Source organism: Coregonus lavaretus (assembly GCF_964263955.1).
Source record: "Coregonus lavaretus genome assembly, chromosome: 2".
NCBI classification, from domain to species: Eukaryota; Metazoa; Chordata; class Actinopteri; order Salmoniformes; family Salmonidae; genus Coregonus; species Coregonus lavaretus.
The window spans coordinates 19,735,797-19,756,489 of NC_139989.1; the positions used below are offsets into that span (position 1 = coordinate 19,735,797).

Here is a 20,693-nt window from a genome sequence, read left to right on the forward strand (position 1 = left end):
TACAACAATCTAGCAATCTACATATAGATTTCTACATTGAGTTTTGACTGAGTCAGTAGACGTGTGTGTTGTGACGTGTGTGTATTGTAATGTGTGTGTTGTGATGTGTGTGTTATGACGTGTGTGTTGTAGTGTGTGTGTTGTAACGTTTGTGTGTAAATTGTAACATGTGTGTTGTGACGTGTGTGTGTGTGTGTTGTAACGTGTGTATCCTGTTCCCTCCACAGCATGTCTCCAGTTCACCAGCTGTAGCAGCTGCATCTCCTCCCAGATCAACTTCAACTGCAGCTGGTGCCACCGCCTTCGCAGGTCAGACACCCCTCTATACCCCTTATGTCTTTGTCTACATCCCAAATGGTACCCTACTACCAATATGCTCTGGTCAAAAGTAGTGCACTATATAGCAAATAGGGAGCCATTTGGGACACAGACCATCTTTTTATCTTTTTCATCCAACACTCTACCTTTCTGTTTATTCTCCCCTCCATTTCCATCGCTCGCTCAGTCCCTCTATCCTTCTTCTCCCTCCTTTAACTGTTGCTATTAGTTCCAGTCACTCAGTAACTATGATATGTTAGCTAGCTATTGAGTGTGAGGTGTATGTATTGACATGTGGCTATCATATGGAGTCTGATTCTTCCCTATTCCCACTGCTCAGTGTTTGTGTGCCAAATGGCACCCTATTCCCTGTATAGTGCACTCCTTTTAACAGCGCCCTGGACGCTTGTCAAAAGTTGTGCCCTATATAAATAGGGAATAAGTGCAATTTGGGAGGGAGCCAGTGAGTTCTGGTGATGCTCAGTTGTTTTTCCTTCTTGATGGCGTGCAAAGGAAAGGCAGGGAAGGAATGAACAACAGAGGGAGAGAAAAGCATGAGATTCGACCCATTACTCATGAAATCGAGACAGCCGCTCTCTCACACCTACTCTCTCTCTCTCCTTTCTCTCCCCCTTCCCCTTGACCATTTGTCTTTCTATCTTTCACACCCTCGCACAAAAAGGTAAATATTTGGGACAGTGTAGAATGTTATTGGACAGATGGGATATTACCTGCCTGTTGTAAGATGTGAATGATGGAGGTTTGGACAGAGTTGTTGGAGTGTTGTTGGAGCATTGTTTTAGCGTTGGATCGCAGCGTTTGGGTTCAGAAGACAGGGAAGCATAAATTAATTATAAAGCCGAGAATGTGTTCCAGGCATGTTGTTATCCATTAGAGGTTTGTAAAAGTCCAAGTTACAAGCCATTAGTTATCAAGTGCACTGAAAGGTTTCGGCCCTCAGTTCTTGGAAAATGTCTGTTGGACTTAGCGGAGATGATTTGACTACTATTACTCCCCTCCTCCTATGTCTCTACACTTTGGTCGCGTCCCAAATGGCAGCCTACTATTCCCCTATGGACACTGGTAAAAAGTAGTGTACTACAGTGGCTTGCGAAAGTATTCAACCCCCTTGGCATTTTTCCTATTTTGTTGCCTTACAAGCTGGAATTAAAATGGATTTTTTCCTTGATGGCCAAAAAGCTCAATTTTACCTCATCTGACCAGAGTACCTTCTTCCATGTGTTTGGGGAGTCTCCCACACGCCTTTTGGCGAACACCAAACGTGTTTGCTTATTTGTTTCTTTAAGCAATGGCTTTTTTCTGGCCAGTCTTCCATAAAGCCCAGCTCTGTGGAGTGTACGGCTTAAAGTGGTCCTATGGACAGATACTCCAATCTCCGCTGTGGAGCTTTGCAGCTCCTTCAGGGTTATCTTTGGTCTCTTTGTTGCCTCTCTGATTAATGCCCTCCTTGCCTGGTCCGTGAGTTTTGGTGGGCGGCCCTCTCTTGGCAGGTTTGTTTGTTTCCATTTTTTCATAATGGATTTAATGGTACTCCGTGGGATGTTCAAAGTTTCTGATATTTATTTATAACCCAACCCATTATCTGTACTTCTCCACAACTTTGTCCCTGACCTGTTTGGAGAGATCCTTGGTCTTCATGGTGCCTCTTGCTTGGTGGTGCCCCTTGCTTAGTGGTGTTGCAGACTCTGGGACCTTTCAGAACAGGTGTATATATAATGAGATCATGTGACAGATCATGTGACACTTAGATTGCACACAGGTGGACTTTATTTAACTAATTATGTGACTTCTGAAGGTAATTGGTTGCACCAGATCTTATTTATGGGCTTCATAGCAAAGGGGGTGAATACATATGCACGCACCACCTTTCCGTTATTTATTTATTATAATTTTTTTAAACAAGTTATTTTTTTCACTTCACCAATTTGGACTATTTTGTGTATGTCCATTACATGAAATCCAAATAAAAATCATTTTAAATTACAGGTTGTAATGCAACAAAATAGGAAAGATGCCAAGGGGGATGAATAATTTTGCAAGGCTAAAGGAGATAGGAAGCCTTTTAGTGGCCTAAGCATCCATTATGAAACGACCCCATTGTTATTTTAGATCAATCATTTATTCAGAGAGTGACGATGCGCAATTTAGGAGATGTGCCGTACACACACCGGGGCCACTGGGACTTGTGAGGTCACTAAAGGTCAGGGTTTAGCCTTTTCCTCTCCTCTGTCTCCTCTCTCCATCCAACTAATATAATAATAATACAATCATGTGTGCATATATTTGACATATTGGTGGCTTTGGGAATCAAACCAATAATCCTGGCATTGCAAGCACAATGCTCTAACAATTTAGCCATACAGGATCACAGCTGACAATGTATCTGTATTCTGTACCCACCAGAAGAAGACTACTTCTACCCCCTGTGCATCCAACTGAACGCTCTTTATGTGCATCACATCAGCAGTTTATTAGAGCTGCGATGACAATATACGCCTGAATTATAATGATCTAATTACGCTGCGTTTTAATGAGATATAGACGTGTGCGTGCTGCATCACACTGTTAGGGCTCGCTCCGTCCTTTGTATCCTTCAACAACAAACTTCATTTGAAAAGGCGAATGAATGCACAGTTTAAACAAGCCAATTGAAATGCATTGCAGCATTGTTGGGCAGTAGGTTAATGAAAGAAAGACGCTTGTGATTTAAGAGAACGGCCGTAATGAACCCGCTCTCTCCCCCTCTCTCTCTCTCTCTCTCTCTCTCTCTCTCTCTCTCTCTCTCTCTCTCTCTCTCTCTCTCTCTCTCTCTCTCTCTACCTCTGTCTCTCTATCTCTCTATCTCTCTCTCTCTCTACCTCTCTCTCTACCTCTCTCCCTCTCTCTTTACCTCTCTCTCTCTACCTCTCTTTCAATTCAATTCAATTCAAAATACTTTATTGGCATGGCAAGTTAAATTACTTACATTGTCAAAGTATACATATAATAAAAATGGTGGGACCAACAGCAATAATAATAGTAGTAGTGTAAATGGGATTACCATTAGCAGCAACTACAACAACAATATTAATGAGAATAATAATACATTAAAGCAATAGTAGTAGGCCAGTCTCAACCTGACTGAGAAGCCACATGACATGGTATGAAAGCCAAAACTAAACTAAATGGGAAATATTCTTGACATTACAATGCACTTTTCACTGGCTGTCCCTCAGGTTTTGGCAGGAGGACACATATTTTGGCTTTTCACCCAATAAATATGAGATTCTTTCTTCATTTTTTATAGTTTCAAATTCTTTGTACTGAATGATAATTTTGGGAAATAAAGATTCTCTTAGGTCTGAGTATTTGTCACAGTGTAATAGGAAATGCAGCTCTGTCTCTACCTCTCCCCTGGAGCAGAGTGAGCACAGCCTGTCCTCTCTGGGCAGCCAGGTTTACCTGTGATGACCAGTCTCTATAGCCAGACTGTGCTCACTGAGTCTGTACCTAGTCAGTGTTTTCCTCAGTTTTCTATCAGTCACAGTGGTCAGATAGTCTGCCACCATGTACTGTCTGTTTAGAGCCAAATAGCATTGAAGTTTAATTTCATTTTTGGTGGTGTCTTTCCAATAGGTAATATATTTTTATTTTTGCTTTGTGATGATTTGGTTGGGCCAGATTTTCTGAGTGCTGTCCTGAGGCTCTATGGGGTTGGTTTGGGTTAATGAACTGAGCCTCAGAACCAGCTGGCTGAAGGGACTCTTCTCTTGTTTAATCTCTTGACATTGTAGAGCTGTGTGATGGAATGTTTCGGCATCACTTGATTTTAGATGGTTGTAAAATTTGATGGCTCTTTTTTTCTATTCGAATAAGGAGGGGGTATTGGCCCAATTCTGCTCTATATGCATTATTTTGAGTTTTTCTTTGCACTTGCAAAACAGTCTTGCAAAACTCTGCATGCAGTATTTCGATTGGATGTTTGTCCCATTTGGTGAATTCATTATTAGTGTGGACCCCATACTTTGCTGCCATATAGAGCAATTGGTTCTATAACTGATTGGAAAATGTTTAGCCAGATTCTAATTGGAATTTCGATTTTAATGTTCCTTTTAATGGCATAGAATGCTCTTCTTGCTTTGTCTCTCAGCTCGTTCACAGCCATGTGAAAGCTACCTGTGCTGCTGATATTTAGTCCTAGATACGTGTAGTTTTTGGTGTGTTCTAATAGAACTGTGTCCAAATATAATTTATAATTGTTTTTGGAATATCATTATATTCTGGCCTTTTAGGTTAACTGTCAGAGCCTAGGTCTGACAGAACCTGTGCAGATGATCTAGATGCTGCTGTAACCCCTCCTTAGTGGGAGACAGCAGCACCAGGTCATTTGCGTACAGCAGACACTTGATTTCAGTGTTGTGTCTGGTGAGACCAGGTGCTGCAGATTATTCTACTGTTTTTGCCAATTCATTAATGTAGATGTAAATAGTGTTGGACTTATTGAGCAGCCCTGTTTCAGTCCACGTCCCTGAGAGAAGAAGTCTGTTTGCTTGTTGCCAATTTTTTAACAGCACATTTGTTTTTTGTGTACATTGATTTAATAACATCATATGTTTTCCCTCCAATACCACTTTCTATTAGTTTATAAAAAAGACCATTGTGACAAATTGAATCAAATGCTTTATTGAAGTCTACAAAACACGAGTAGATTTCGCCTTTGTTTTGGTTTACTTGTTTGTCAATTAGAGTGTGGAGGGTGTAAATGTGGTCTGTTGTACGATAATAAAAAAGAAAAATCAAATCTGACTTCTGCTCAGGATGTTGTGTTCATCAAGGAAATGACGTAGTCTGCTGTTTGTGATACTGCAGAGAATTTTCCCCAAGTTGCTATTAACGCAAATTCCTCTAATTATTTGGGTCAAATTTGTCTCCATTTTTATAGATTGGTGTGATCAATCCTTGGTTCCAAATATCGGGGGAAATACCTGCAGTGAGGATAATGTTGAAGAGTTTGAGTATAGCCAATTTGAATTTGTGGTACCATTCATTTAAAATACCATCAGCACAACAGGCCATTTTGGGTTGGAGAGTGCATAGTTTTTCCAATAATTATTATTCTGTAATTGGGGTATCCACAGGATTATGATATGCTGTTTCAAGGATTTGTCATTTTTACTGTATATATTGTTGTTCTGGGCTCTTTGTTATATTGCTGTAGAGGTTTTCAAAGTGATTTCTCCACATATCCCCATTTTGGATAGCCAATTCCTCATGATGAGGTTTGTTTAATTTATTCAAATTATTCCAGAAGTGGTTTGATTCTATGGATTCCTCAATTACATCCAGCTGATTTCTAATGTGCTGTTCCTTTTTTGTTCTTAGGGTGTGTTTTTTTTGCGTCAGTGTTTCCCCATATTGAAGGCGTATATTTTTGTTGTCTGGTTCTCTGTGTTTTTGATTAGATATATTTCACAATTACTTTCTTAGATTTTTGCAATCATTATCAAATTATATTTTTTGGCTACTAATTGCTTTTTGGTAGATTTCTGTACTGTTTGCACTCTATCTATAGGCCTGTTTAGTACCATGTAATCTCTCTCTCTACCTCTCTCTACCTCTCTCTCCTCTACCTCTCTCTACCTCTCTCTCGCTCTCTCTTTACCTCTCTCTCTCTACCTCTCTCTCTCTACCTCTCTCTCTCTACCTCTCTACCGCTCTCTCACTCGACCTTTCTCTCTCTACCTCTCTCTACCTAACGCCCTCTCTCTCTCTGGGATGCGTAAGAACCTGCTCGTTAGGTACCTGCTCTCCCATGTGTGTCAGGCTAGATCAGCTCATTGGGTCCCTCTGAGGGATGCAAGCTGGGCGCTGGGCTGGGTTGGACAATTAAAAGCAGGTTGGAGCTAATAAAGCATACAAGGCATCCCTATGGACCAGCGACTGGCCGTGGTTGCCAATACTGCCGAGCGCTAATTTGGTGAGAAAGAGACGATCGTTTCGGGATTTGTTTACTCAAACACACAGCTGGTGTGCATCATGAATGTACTATCGAAATGACTGCCGCCACATCAAAGATCAAAGAGATCTTGCGCTTGAATAAGTTGCGGTCACTCTGTGTATTTCATTGAATCACATTGCATGTGTGTGAAGATAGAGTGAGTGTAGTGCCAAGAGTGTAATCATGGTTTCACCATTCCTAAACACTGATAAGCTTAACGTTCGCTATGTAGACCCAGTGAGCTTTAGTAACCCTCAAACCTCTCGTAGTAAATCCATATAATGTCAATAAATATGGCCCATGGGTATAAGATAGACTAAATATCTGTGAATGCACCCGCAATGTAACCGAGACCAATGAGTCTTTTAAACCCAATAAAGAAATGCATCCTCTCTGCCATGAAAGAGGGAGGTGAAAACAAGAAGACCGAACAGAAACCTACTTCCATATGTATTCATTTATATTCAAATGAGGCAGCTCAACCCATTTATAATTAGCAGTGTGGTGGCTGAGTGGACGTTGGAAGGAAGGTCTGTGATGCGTTCCAAATGGCACCCTATTCCCTATATAGTGCACTACTTTTGACCTGGGCCCATAGTGGAATAGGGTGCCATTTGGGATGTTGGATGGCATTGAGGTAAAACCTCAATGAGAAAGGATCCGGAGGGACTGGTCAGACGTGTGTTGCAGTAATATCCTTGGCCTGTCTCCGTCTCTCTCCCTCTCTCCCTCCGCTTCTCCCACGAAAACGGAAGAGAAAAGAGGTGGATTAACTGGAGGAATCTGTCTCAGCTGATTGGACAGATGAGGTGGAATCTTTCTGGCAACAATACAGTGAAATCCGGGCAGTGTGGGCTGATTAGACAGCAGAGGGAGATGGGAATGGACTCCTCTTCTTCTTCCACACGGAGAGCATTACCACATCCACCAGGGTTAATGGGAGTTATAGGACTTGATGGGAATAAGGATGGAGAATTGAGGTTAATACGGCCTGTCTGTAGTGGTGGCTAGTGGGCGGAGATATCCGAGGACGGGCTCATTGTAGCGGCTGGAATGGAATAAATGAAACGGGATCAAACACATGGAAACCATACCGTCCCATATTGCATTCCAGCCATTATAATTGTGTAGAGAAGTAGACGGGTGGATTGTTAGTGGGTCATAGAGGGGCAGGTGTTTGTGAGGTGCATGACATTGGTTTAGCGTTTGTTTACCACCTGCGAGAGAGAGAGAGAGAGAGAGAGAGAGAGAGAGAGAGAGAGAGAGAGAGAGAGAGAGAGAGAGAGAGAGAGAGAGAGAGAGAGAGAGAGAGAGAGAGAGAGAGAGAGAGAGAGAGAGAGAGAGAGAGAGAGAGAGAGAGAGAGAGAGATAGATCCCTCTGTGTCAAAGCAAGAAAATGTCCCTCAAAATTAAGTGAATGTTACATTCTAATGTCAGGAAGAAAGAAAGAGAAGAGAATAAAAGACAGAGGGATAGGGAGGGGGGAGATATGAGGGTTCGCCTGGGGGTCAGTATCTTCACTCACACTCATTATGATCTGTGAACAAGAGGAAGAATGAGCAGTTGCCCTCGATCAAAGGCTAGCCCACAGTTTATGCGTCGCCTCAGGCTGGGAGGCATCACACAGGCATTACCCATTCCCCCTCATCCACTTCACCCCTCTCTCCCTCTTCCCATTCCCCCTCACCCCCTCCACCAACCACTGTACTCTGGACAGTTTGACCCAGTGAACTTCCTCTTCACAAATCCCCCCCATATTCTAATAATCATGGCCTGTTCCCCCTTTGAACTTATTTTGGACTCCCAGACTCCAGACTGAGAGAATGGGGGGGGGGGCTGAGTGGATTATTACATATTATATACATTTTTGAGGGAAAAAAGTATTTGATCCCCTGCTGATTTTGTACGTTTGCCCACTGACAAAGAAATGATCAGTCTATAATTTTAATGGTAGGTTTATTTGAACAGTGAGAGACAGAATAACAACAACAAAATTCAGAAAAACGCATGTCCAAAATGTTATAAATTGATTTGCATTTTAATGAGGGAAATAAGTATTTGACCCCTCTGCAAAACATGACTTAGTACTTGGTGGCAAAACCCTTGTTGGCAATCACAGAGGTCAGACGTTTCTTGTAGTTGGCAACCAGGTTTGCACACATCTCAGGAGGGATTTTGTCCCACTCCTCTTTGCAGATCTTCTCCAAGTCATTAAGGTTTTGAGCCTGACGTTTGGCAACTCAAACCTTCAGCTCCCTCCACAGATTTTCTATGGGATTAAGGTCTGGAGACTGGCTAGGCCACTCCAGGACCTTAATGTGCTTCTTCTTGAGCCACTCCTTTGTTGCCTTGGCCGTGTGTTTTGGGTCATTGTCATGCTGGAATACCCATCTACGACCCATTTTCAATGCCCTGGCTGAGGGAAGGGGGTTCTCACCCAAGATTTGACGGTACATGGCCCTGTCCATCGTCCCTTTGATGCGGTGAAGTTGTCCTGTCCCCTTAGCAGAAAAACACCCCCAAAGCATAATGTTTCCACCTCCATGTTTGACGGTGGGGATGGTGTTCTTGGGGTCATAGGCAGCATGCCTCCTCCTCCAAACACGGCGAGTTGAGTTGATGCCAAAGAGCTCCAGTTTGGTCTCATCTGACCACAACACTTGCACCCAGTTCTCCTCTGAATCATTCAGATGTTCATTGGCAAACTTCAGACGGGCATGTACAGTGGGGAGAACAAGTATTTGATACACTGCTGATTTTGCAGATTGTCCTACTTACAAAGCATGTAGAGGTCATCATAGGTACACTTCAACTGTGAGAGACGGAATCTAAAACAAAAATCCAAAAAAAATCACATTGTATGATTTTTAAGTAATTAATTTGCATTTTATTGCATGACATAAGTATTTGATACATCAGAAAAGCAGAACTTAATATTTGGTACAGAAACCTTTGTTTGCAATTACAGAGATCATACGTTTCTTGTAGGTCTTGACCAGGTTTGCACACACTGCAGCAGGGATTTTGGCCCACTCCTCCATACAGACCTTCTCCAGATCCTTCAGGTTTCGGGGCTGTCGCTGGGCAATACGGACTTTCAGCTCCCTCCAAAGATTTTCTATTGGGTTCAGGTCTGGAGACTCCAGGACCTTGAGATGCTTCTTACAGAGCCACTCCTTAGTTGCCCTGGCTGTGTGTTTCGGGTCGTTGTCATGCTGGAAGACCCAGCCACGACCCATCTTCAATGCTCTTACTGAGGGAAGGAGGTTTTTGGCCAAGATCTCGCGATACATGGCCCCATCCATCCTCCCCTCAATACGGTGCAGTCGTCCTGTCCCCTTTGCAGAAAAGCATCCCCAAAGAATGATGTTTCCACCTCCATGCTTCACGGTTGGGATGGTGTTCTTGGGGTTGTACTCATCCTTCTTCTTCCTCCAAACACGGCGAGTGGAGTTTAGACCAAAAAGCTCTATTTTTGTCCCATCAGACCACATGACCTTCTCCCATTCCTCCTCTGGATCATCCAGATGGTCATTGGCAAACTTCAGACGGGCCTGGACATGCGCTGGCTTGAGCAGGGGGACCTTGCGTGCGCTGCAGGATTTTAATCCATGACGGTGTAGTGTGTTACTAATGGTTTTCTTTGAGACTGTGGTCCCAGCTCTCTTCAGGTCATTGACCAGGTCCTGCCGTGTAGTTCTGGGCTGATCCCTCACCTTCCTCATGATCATTGATGCCCCACGAGGTGAGATCTTGCATGGAGCCCCAGACCGAGGGTGATTGACCGTCATCTTGAACTTCTTCCATTTTCTATAATTGCGCCAACAGTTGTTGCCTTCTCACCAAGCTGCTTACCTATTGTCCTGTAGCCCATCCCAGCCTTGTGCAGGTGTACAATTGTATCCCTGATGTCCTTACACTGCTCTCTGGGCTTGGCCATTGTGGAGAGGTTGGAGTCTGTTTGATTGAGTGTGTGGACAGGTGTCTTTTATACAGGTAACGAGTTCAAACAGGTGCAGTTAATATAGGTAATGAGTGGAGAACAGGAGGGCTTCTTAAAGAAAAACTAACAGGTCTGTGAGAGCCGAATTTCTTACTGGTTGGTAGGTGATCAAATACTTATGTCATGCAATAAAATGCAAATTAATTACTTAAAAATCATACAATGTGATTTTCTGGATTTTTGTTTTAGATACCGTCTCTCACAGTTGAAGTGTACCTATGATAAGAATTACAGACCTCTACATGCTTTGTAAGTAGGAAAACCTGCAAAATCGGCAGTGTATCAAATACTTGTTCTCCCCACTGTATACAGTGGGGGAAAAAAGTATTTAGTCAGCCTCCAATTGTGCAAGTTCTCCCACTTAAAAAGATGAGAGAGGCCTGTAATTTTCATCATGGGTACACGTCAACTATGACAGACAAATTGAGAGAGAAAAAATCCAGAAAATCACATTGTAGGATTTTTTATGAATTTATTTGCAAATTATGGTGGAAAATAAGTATTTGGTCAATAACAAAAGTTTCTCAATACTTTGTTATATACCCTTTGTTGGCAATGACACAGGTCAAACGTTTTCTGTAAGTCTTCACAAGGTTTTCACACACTGTTGCTGGTATTTTGGCCCATTCCTCCATGCAGATCTCCTCTAGAGCAGTGATGTTTTGGGGCTGTCGCTGGGCAACACGGACTTTCAACTCCCTCCAAAGATTTTCTATGGGGTTGAGATCTGGAGACTGGCTAGGCCACTCCAGGACCTTGAAATGCTTCTCTCGAAGCCACTCCTTCGTTGCCCGGGCGGTGTGTTTGGGATCATTGTCATGCTGAAAGACCCAGCCACGTTTCATCTTCAATGCCCTTGCTGATGGAAGGAGGTTTTCACTCAAAATCTCACGATACATGGCCCCATTCATTCTTTCCTTTACACGGATCAGTCGTCCTGGTCCCTTTGCAGAAAAACAGCCCCAAAGCATGATGTTTCCACCCCCATGCTTCACAGTAGGTATGGTGTTCTTTGGATGCAACTCAGCATTCTTTGTCCTCCAAACACGACGAGTTGAGTTTTTACCAAAAAGTTCTATTTTGGTTTCATCTGACCATATGACATTCTCCCAATCCTCTTCTGGATCATCCAAATGCACTCTAGCAAACTTCAGACGGGCCTGGACATGTACTGGCTTAAGCAGGGGGACACGTCTGGCACTGCAGGATTTGAGTCTCTGGCGGCGTAGTGTGTTACTGATGGTAGGCTTTGTTACTTTGGTCCCAGCTCTCTGCAGGTCATTCACTAGGTCCCCCCGTGTGGTTCTGGGATTTTTGCTCACCGTTCTTGTGATCATTTTGACCCCACAGGGTGAGATCTTGCGTGGAGCCCCAGATCGAGGGAGATTATCAGTGGTCTTGTATGTCTTCCATTTCCTAATAATTGCTCCCACAGTTGATTTCTTCAAACCAAGCTGCTTACCTATTGCAGATTCAGTCTTCCCAGCCTGGTGCAGGTCTACAATTTTGTTTCTGGTGTCCTTTGACAGCTCTTTGGTCTTGGCCATAGTGGAGTTTGGAGTGTGACTGTTTGAGGTTGTGGACAGGTGTCTTTTATACTGATAACAAGTTCAAACAGGTGCCATTAATACAGGTAACGAGTGGAGGACAGAGGAGCCTCTTAAAGAAGAAGTTACAGGTCTGTGAGAGCCAGAAATCATGCTTGCTTGTAGGTGACCAAATACTTATTTTCCACCATAATTTGCAAATAAATTCATAAAAAATCCTACAATGTGGTTTTCTGGAGAAGAAAAATCTAAATTTGTCTGTCATAATTGACGTGTACCTATGATGAAAATTACAGGCCTCTCTCATCTTTTTAAGTGGGAGAACTTGCACAATTGGTGGATGACTAAATACTTTTTTTCCCCACTGTATGCAGGTCTACAGAGCTGGATGGCACCACGTATATGTTACTATAATTGACGTTTTAGAGAGTTATTCAATCCATCTTTGATTGTGGTTTATCCCATTAGTGATCCATGTATTGTGTTCATGTTCCTAAGCTCTTCCTGACAATCGTCTCTTCTGGTTTCAGGTGTTCCAGTGGGTTCGACCGCCATCGGCAGGACTGGGTGGATAACAGCTGTCCTGATGAGGTGAATATCATCATGGCTGATGGAAATGACTAGCTTTCTAATATGGATAGTGAGTGAGTGGGGATATGCTGGAATATGTGCATTCATGTGTATCTTCTGTAATGTTTTTGTGTTCGGCTGCCAGGATGATGGATGCCCTGGTCTGTTATGTGCAGGGGGAAAGGGATGACCCAGTTACTCCTTTCACATATTCTGCTCTTACACCCACACACACACACACACACACACAACCACACACACACACACACACACAAAACATACGTATTCTTACATGCATGACAAAGAGGACTCTTGTATTCTGTCTTGCAGACCAAGGACAAAAGCTGTGATATCATCAACACCACACAACTCTATCCATTCACCACCACGTTAGTTGCCAAGACAACACGCCGGAGCAGAGGAGAGACCACTACAGCCGGAGCCTCTTCGTCTACATCCCACTCCCCAACCAGCGTCCCCACTGAAGGTAAGACAACTAACATACTCCCCAAAGCTGACAACTCCAACCAGTGTCTGAGTACTGGTGTGATATGACTTTTTTCTGGTCCAGTCACATGTTCAGGAAAAACTGGGTCGTGTTCAGTTAGCACAAAACTGAAGAAAACTATCAGAAACCGAGTGAAACTATCTGAACTTGTCTGATGAGAAACACTCATTTTCGTTTTCCTTTGCAAAATGTTTTGTTACAGTGTGTCCTAATGAACACGACCCTACCTTTGAACTGAAGGGTAGGCTAATACACAGAAGTCTTGATGGATGTGCTGTTGTGACGTTAAGTAAAACAAAGGACACAGTACCTTTCCTGTGAAGGTACAGGTACTTCATTACAAGTGATGTACTGTATTCTTCGTCTACAATATGTTCTGCCTCTTTCGTAATTTGTTTGGTAATATAACTATCCGGCTAGTTTTCCTTGAGCACCAAATGCACTCCAGATGGCAATAAATGATGCAAGGCATGCCAGCTGTGTTTTACCCAACTAAACAATGTAGATTGAATTAGGACAAAATCTTAGAGATGCATCCACACAGAAACATATTAGTGTTCAGTCCTTTTGGCTGGTTATCCATCTTTTATGACAAGTATAATTATTTTTATACTGACTTTTTAATGATTGATTTGTTGCTGATACAAATGTGTTCAATCATCAGGTATGCTGCCTACAACCCCAGCAAGCAGGGACAGATCGCTGGAATACATGGCCACTCTAAAACAGGGTTTCTCAGCCTCTGTCCCAGGGGCCAAGCGTGTCCGTCCTGAGCTCATGATTAGTCACACAGCAGTAGATAGCTAACGCCAACCTGACTTTGATATCATCTCAAAGATATCAGACACCAATCCCTCCTGGAGAAAAAAAACCCTGGGTCCTTCTGCTGATGTCAGGAAAAACTCTGAAGGTCCTCCCTCCCCCAGAGAGACTGAGTATCAAATGGCACCCTATTCCCTATGTAGTGCACTACTTTTGACAAGGGCCCATAGGGCTCTGGTCAAAGGTAGTGCACTATATAGGGAATAGGATTCCATTTGGGATGCTGCCAAAGACTGAATTGACTACAGATATGTTAATTGCCCTGTTAACAGCTTTCAAGCCATTTATGTATTGAAACAAACAGCTAATTCATCTTTATCAGCTTAACATATTACCCACACACAGTACTGACTTGAATAGGCATCTAGAATTCACCTCGCCTTTACCATTTCATCTTCCCAATGAAAAGTCATATGTTCAACTTAATGTCCATGTCACTATGTGTACAATCACATTATGCACTTTAATCATGACTAGATGCCTATGCGGAGTGTGTTTTCTGCCCGGTAACTGGCACATCCCAGGGTTGATAAGTGACTAATGTGTTAGAATGGGTTGGGATGCCTGGGAGATACACGAAGCCTAATGGATAACTCATAATCTCAAGTATCCACTCTTGTTAACACCCAAGAGAAGGAGGTGTAGCCAGCTAACTGTAGAATCCATTGTAATATGTAACAGCGTGTATTTCTATGCGTGCTGATTTATGTTTTATAGGAATGCATCACTGTATGAATCTGCAACCACAATGAGGAAGGTTAGCTAGATTGATAAATCGAGAGACATACAGTGAGGGAAAAAAGTATTTGATCCCCTGCTGATTTTGTACGTTTGCCCACTGACAAAGAAATGATCAGTCTATAATTTTAATGGTAGGTTTATTTGAACAGTGAGAGACAGAATAACAACAACAAAAATCCAGAAAAACACATGTCAAAAATGTTATTAATTGATTTGCATTTTAATGAGGGAAATAAGTATTTGACCCCCTCTCAATCAGAAAGATTTCTGGCTCCCAGGTGTCTTTTATACAGGTAACGAGCTGAGATTAGGAGCACACTCTTAAAGGGAGTGCTCCTAATCTCAGTTTGTTACCTGTATAAAAGACACCTGTCCACAGAAGCAATCAATCAATCAGATTCCAAACTCTCCACCATGGCCAAGACCAAAGAGCTCTCCAAGGATGTCAGGGACAAGATTGTAGACCTACACAAGGCTGGAATGGGCTACAAGACCATCGCCAAGCAGCTTGGTGAGAAGGTGACAACAGTTGGTGCGATTATTCGTAAATGGAAGAAACACAAAATAACTGTCAATCTCCCTTGGCCTGGGGCTCCATGCAAGATCTCACCTCGTGGACTTGCAATGATCATGAGAACGGTGAGGAATCAGCCTAGAACTACACGGGAGGATCTTGTCAATGATCTCAAGGCAGCTGGGACCATAGTCACCAAGAAAACAATTGGTAACACACTACGCCGTGAATGACTGAAATCCTGCAGCGCCTGCAAGGTCCCCCTGCTCAAGAAAGCACATATACAGGGCCGTCTGAAGTTTGCCAATTAACATCTGAATGATTCAGAGGAGAACTGGCTGAAAGTGTTGTGGTCAGATGAGACCAAAATGGAGCTCTTTGGCATCAACTCAACTCGCCGTGTTTGGAGGAGGAGGAATGCTGCCTATGACCCCAAGAACACCATCCCCACCATCAAACATGGAGGTGGAAACATTATGCTTTGGGGGTGTTTTGCTGATAAGTGGACAGGACAACTTCACGGCATCAAAGGGATGATGGACGGGGCCATGTACCGTCAAATCTTGGGTGAGAACCTCCTTCCCTCAGCCAGGGCATTGAAAATGGGTCGTGGATGGGTATTCCAGCATGACAATGACCCAAAACACACGGCCAAGGCAACAAAGGAGTGGCTCAAGAAGAAGCACATTAAGGTCCTGGAGTGGCCTAGCCAGTCTCCAGACCTTAATCCCATAGAAAATCTGTGGAGGGAGCTGAAGGTTTGAGTTGCCTACGTCAGCCTCGAAACCTTAATGACTTGGAGAAGATCTGCAAAGAGGAGTGGAACAAAATCCCTCCTGAGATGTGTGCAAACCTGGTTGCCAACTACAAGAAACGTCTGACCTCTGTGATTGCCAACAAGGGTTTTGCCACCAAGTACTAAGTCATGTTTTGCAGAGGGGTCAAATACTTATTTCCCTCATTAAAATGCAAATCAATTTATAACATTTTTGACATGCGTTTTTCTGGATTTTTTTGTTGTTGTTATTCTGTCTCTCACTGTTCAAATAAACCTACCATTAAAATTATAGACTGATCATGTCTTTGTCAGTGGGCAAACGTACAGAATCATTAGGGGATCAAATACTTTTTTCCTTCACTGTATTCTTGAAGGGGAATGGAATGGGCTAATATTGCCCTAACAGCCTGTGTCTGTAGCAGTGTATTGTGGTAGAGCAGAATAATTGAGTACGCTCACGGACATTAATAATAGTTCATATGGTAAGATGATCTTTGGTTTGTGGACGCTAAACCTGTAGGATATAGACAGACTCCATATTTTGTTATTGCAGAGTGGTGTTTAACGGTGTCTTAGGTAGTGGTTGGAGTGGTGAGTTACAGTAGGAGTTCTGGTTCCTGTTCTGTAGAACTGGTGCCCGTAGGTTCTGGGTTAAATGGTTCTGGATCCAGCTCCAGTATGTGGTGATCTCTAAAGCAGATGCCCAAGGTTTTGGCTCTGAGTCCACACACTACACAAACATCAGTGGTATCCAGCTCCATTTTTCAGTCTTAGATTATAATTTTTTTATTCTCCTAATCTCTGTTTTACATTTAGTGTTTCAGTCCTTGACCTTTTCTCTTTTATACTCCCATTTCTCTTCTTGGTAGAGATCGCATGGAAATGACAGTCTGGGATTAGAAAAACAACAAAGCTCATGAGGCATTTATAAATTATATTCTTCTAAAATCAATCACTATATATCATTCATTTAAAAGTCAAAACAAAGGAAATCATCTCCCAGATATCACTATTTCTAAAACAAGCCATAGAAAGTTGGTTGCAATTTCAATTTAATCCTCCAGAAACGACAGAACAAATAATGCAACAAATATTGTGCTTAAACTGAAATATACTAATTGACAAAAAAACTTTTTTTTTTGACAAAATGTTTAAAAAGGTATAATCTTTGAAAATGATATCATCGGTAGGACTGGTGGAGTTATGTCGCACATGCAGCTAACAAAAACATATGGAAATGTCTGCTCTACCCAAAATTACAACCAAATAATTGCAGCCTTACCGCAAAAATGGAAGAGGAAAGTGGAAGGAGGAGAAAGTAAGGAACTTGTCTGTCGGCCTTGCATTAAAGAACATAATTGGTTAAGGAAAACTGTGATAAATAAAAAAGTATATCAGTTTCATTTAAGGACCAAATGATTGACAGCCATCCCATATAGATTGCAAAATAGTTGGGAAGATATTTTTGATGTACCGATCCCATGGCAGAGTGTTTATGAACTGATACGCAAAACGACACCGGATTCAAAACTTAGAATCTTTCAATTTAAATTATTATATAAAATTCTTGCTACCATAGAATGTTATTTATATGGGGGATACAATCTTCCCAGCTCTGCAGATTTTCCTGCGAAGAGACAGAATCATTAGATCATTTGTTTTGGTACTGTCCATTTGTAGCTTTTTTTTGGACACAGGTCCAGGAATGGCTAAAGGATTGCAATATTTACCTGGAGCTAACCCTGCAGATAGCACTACTAGGTGATCTGAAAAGTCATAGTCAATCGATCAATAACATAATAATACTATTAGCAAAAATGTTTATTTTCAATTCACAATCTGTAGAAACAATGAGAATAGAAAGGTTCAGAACTTTTGTAAGACATCACAGTACAGTTGAAATATATATGGCAAATAGAAATCCTATATGGATGGTGTTAAATGATAGATGGGAGGTGTTGAATGGAATTGAAGGATGGGACTAATAACAACTAACAACAAACAATAACAAGATAACTAATAATGTAGACACGCTGTGTCCATAATAAGTGTATGGGTTGTAGGTTGGGAGCTTTTGTGAAGGAGCACAGTTTGAAAAATATGGCATATAGAAGCAAACCGGATGGACATCATGAAAATGATCGGAAAGGTTGAGAGTAGAAGAAGTTCAGGAGAAAGAACAAACAAAATGTAATTACTGTAAAATTGACTGTGTCCATAAAATGTAGATAGTGGGTATGGGCTGGAAGTAGAGGCCTAGGCGTTGTTGTTCACTAGTTTACTCCAAGTGGGGAAAGGGTAGCGGGGTTGGAAAGTAATAAAGGGGAATATATATATATTTTTTAAGGATATGTATGTATGTATTTATGTGTGTGTGTACAGTGGGGAAAAAAAGTATTTAGTCAGCCACCAATTGTGCAAGTTCTCCCACTTAAACAGATGAGAGAGGCCTGTAATTTTCATCATAGGTACACATCAACTATGACAGACAAAATGAGATTTTTTTTCTCCAGAAAATCCCATTGTAGGATTTTTAATGAATTTATTTGCAAATTATGGTGGAAAATAAGTATTTGGTCAATAACAAAAGTTTCTCAATACTTTGTTATATACCCTTTGTTGGCAATGACACAGGTCAAACGTTTTCTGTAAGTCTTCACAAGGTTTTCACACACTGTTGCTGGTATTTTGGCCCATTCCTCCATGCAGATCTCCTCTAGAGCAGTGATGTTTTGGGTCTGTCGCTGGGCAACACGGACTTTCAACTCCCTCCAAAGATTTTCTATGGGGTTGAGATCTGGAGACTGGCTAGGCCACTCCAGGACCTTGAAATGCTTCTTACGAAGCCACTCCGTTGCCCGGGCGGTGTGTTTGGGATCATTGTCATGCTGAAAGACCCAGCCACGTTTCATCTTCAATGCCCTTGCTGATGGAAGGAGGTTTTCACTCAAAATCTCACGATACATGGCCCCATTCATTCTTTCCTTACACGGATCAGTCGTCCTGGTCCCTTTGCAGAAAAACAGCCCCAAAGCATGATGTTTCCACCCCCATGCTTCACAGTAGGTATGGTGTTCTTTGGATGCAACTCAGCATTCTTTGTCCTCCAAACACGACGAGTTGAGTTTTTACCAAAAAGTTATATTTTGTAGTGTGTTACTGATGGTAGCCTTTGTTACTTTGGTCCCAGCTCTCTGCAGGTCATTCACTAGGTCGCCCCGTATGGTTCTGGGATTTTTGCTCACCGTTCTTGTGATCATTTTGACCCCACGGGGTGAGATCTTGCGTGGAGCCCCAGATCGAGGGAGATTATCAGTGGTCTTGTATGTCTTCCATTTCCTAATAATTGCTCCCACAGTTGATTTCTTCAAACCAAGCTGCTTACCTATTGCAGATTCAGTCTTCCCAGCCTGGTGCAGGTCTACAATTGTGTTTCTGGTGTCCTTTGACAGCTCTTTGGTCTTGGCCATAGTGGAGTTTGGAGTGTGACTGTTTGAGGTTGTGGACAGGTGTCTTTTATACTGATAACAAGTTCAAACAGGTGCCATTAATACAGGTAACGAGTGGAGGACAGAGGAGCCTCTTAAAGAAGAAGTTACAGGTCTGTGAGAGCCAGAAATCTTGCTTGTTTGTAGGTGACCAAATACTTATTTTCCACCATAATTTGCAAATAAATTCATAAAAAATCCTACAATGTGATTTTATGGATTTTCTTTTCTCAATTTGTCTGTCATAGTTGACGTGTACCTATGATGAAAATTACAGGCCTCGCTCATCTTTTTAAGTGGGAGAACTTGCACAATTGGTGGCTGACTAAATACTTTTTTTCCCCACTGTATGTGTCTGTATATGGGTATGTATGTGTGTATGTGTATATATGTATATGTATGTATGTGTGTATATATGTGTATGTATATATATATATGTGTATGTATATATATATATATATATATATATATATATATATATATATATATATATATATATATATATATATATATATATATATATATATATATATATATATATATACAGTGGGGAGAACAAGTATTTGATACACTGCCGATTTTGCAGGTTTTCCAACTTACAAAGCATGTAGAGGTCTGTAATTTTTATCATAGCTACACTTCAACTGTGAGAGGCTGAATCTAAAACAAAAATCCAGAAAATCACATTGTATGATTTTTAAGTAATATATTTGCATTTTAGTGCATGACATAAGTATTTGATCACCTACCAACCAGTAAGAATTCCGGCTCTCACAGACCTGTTAGTTTTTCTTTAAGAAGCCCTCCTGTTCTCCACTCATTACCTGTATTAACTGCACCTGTTTGAACTCGTTACCTGTATAAAAGACACCTGTCCACACACTCAATCAAACAGACTCCAACCTCTCCACAATGGCCAAGACCAGAGAGCTGTGTAAGGACATCAGGGATAAAATTGTAGACCTGCACAAGGCTGGGATGGGCTACAGGACAATAGGCAAGCAGCTTGGTGAGAAGGCAACAACTGTTGGCGCAATTATTAGAAAATGGAAGAAGTTCAAGATGACGGTCAATCAACCTCGGTCTGGGGCTCCATGCAAGATCTCACCTCGTGGGGCATCAATGATCATGAGGAAGGTGAGGGATCAGCCCAGAACTACAAGGCAGGACCTGGTCAATGACCTGAAGAGAGCTGGGACCACAGTCTCAAAGAAAACCATTAGTAACACACTACGCCATCATGGATTAAAATCCTGCAGTGCACGCAAGGTCCCCCTGCTGAAGCCAGCGCATGTCCAGGCCTGTCTGAAGTTTGCCAATGACCATCTGGATGATCCAGAGGAGGAATGGGAGAAGGTCATGTGGTCTGATGAGACAAAAATAGAGCTTGTTGGTCTAAACTCCAC

The 20,693-nt window shown here is 42.0% G+C and overlaps 1 protein-coding gene across 1 annotated transcript in view; it reads left to right on the forward strand.

The window, feature by feature from the left end:
• Positions 1-20,693, forward strand: part of plxdc2b (plexin domain containing 2b) — a 196,634-nt gene that overhangs the window by 134,200 nt on the left and 41,741 nt on the right. The window contains exons 9-11 of the mRNA XM_084144470.1: positions 228-309; positions 12,397-12,457; positions 12,767-12,923. Coding sequence (XP_084000596.1) covers positions 228-309; positions 12,397-12,457; positions 12,767-12,923 — 300 coding nt within the window. The remainder of the gene's footprint in view (positions 1-227; positions 310-12,396; positions 12,458-12,766; positions 12,924-20,693) is intronic.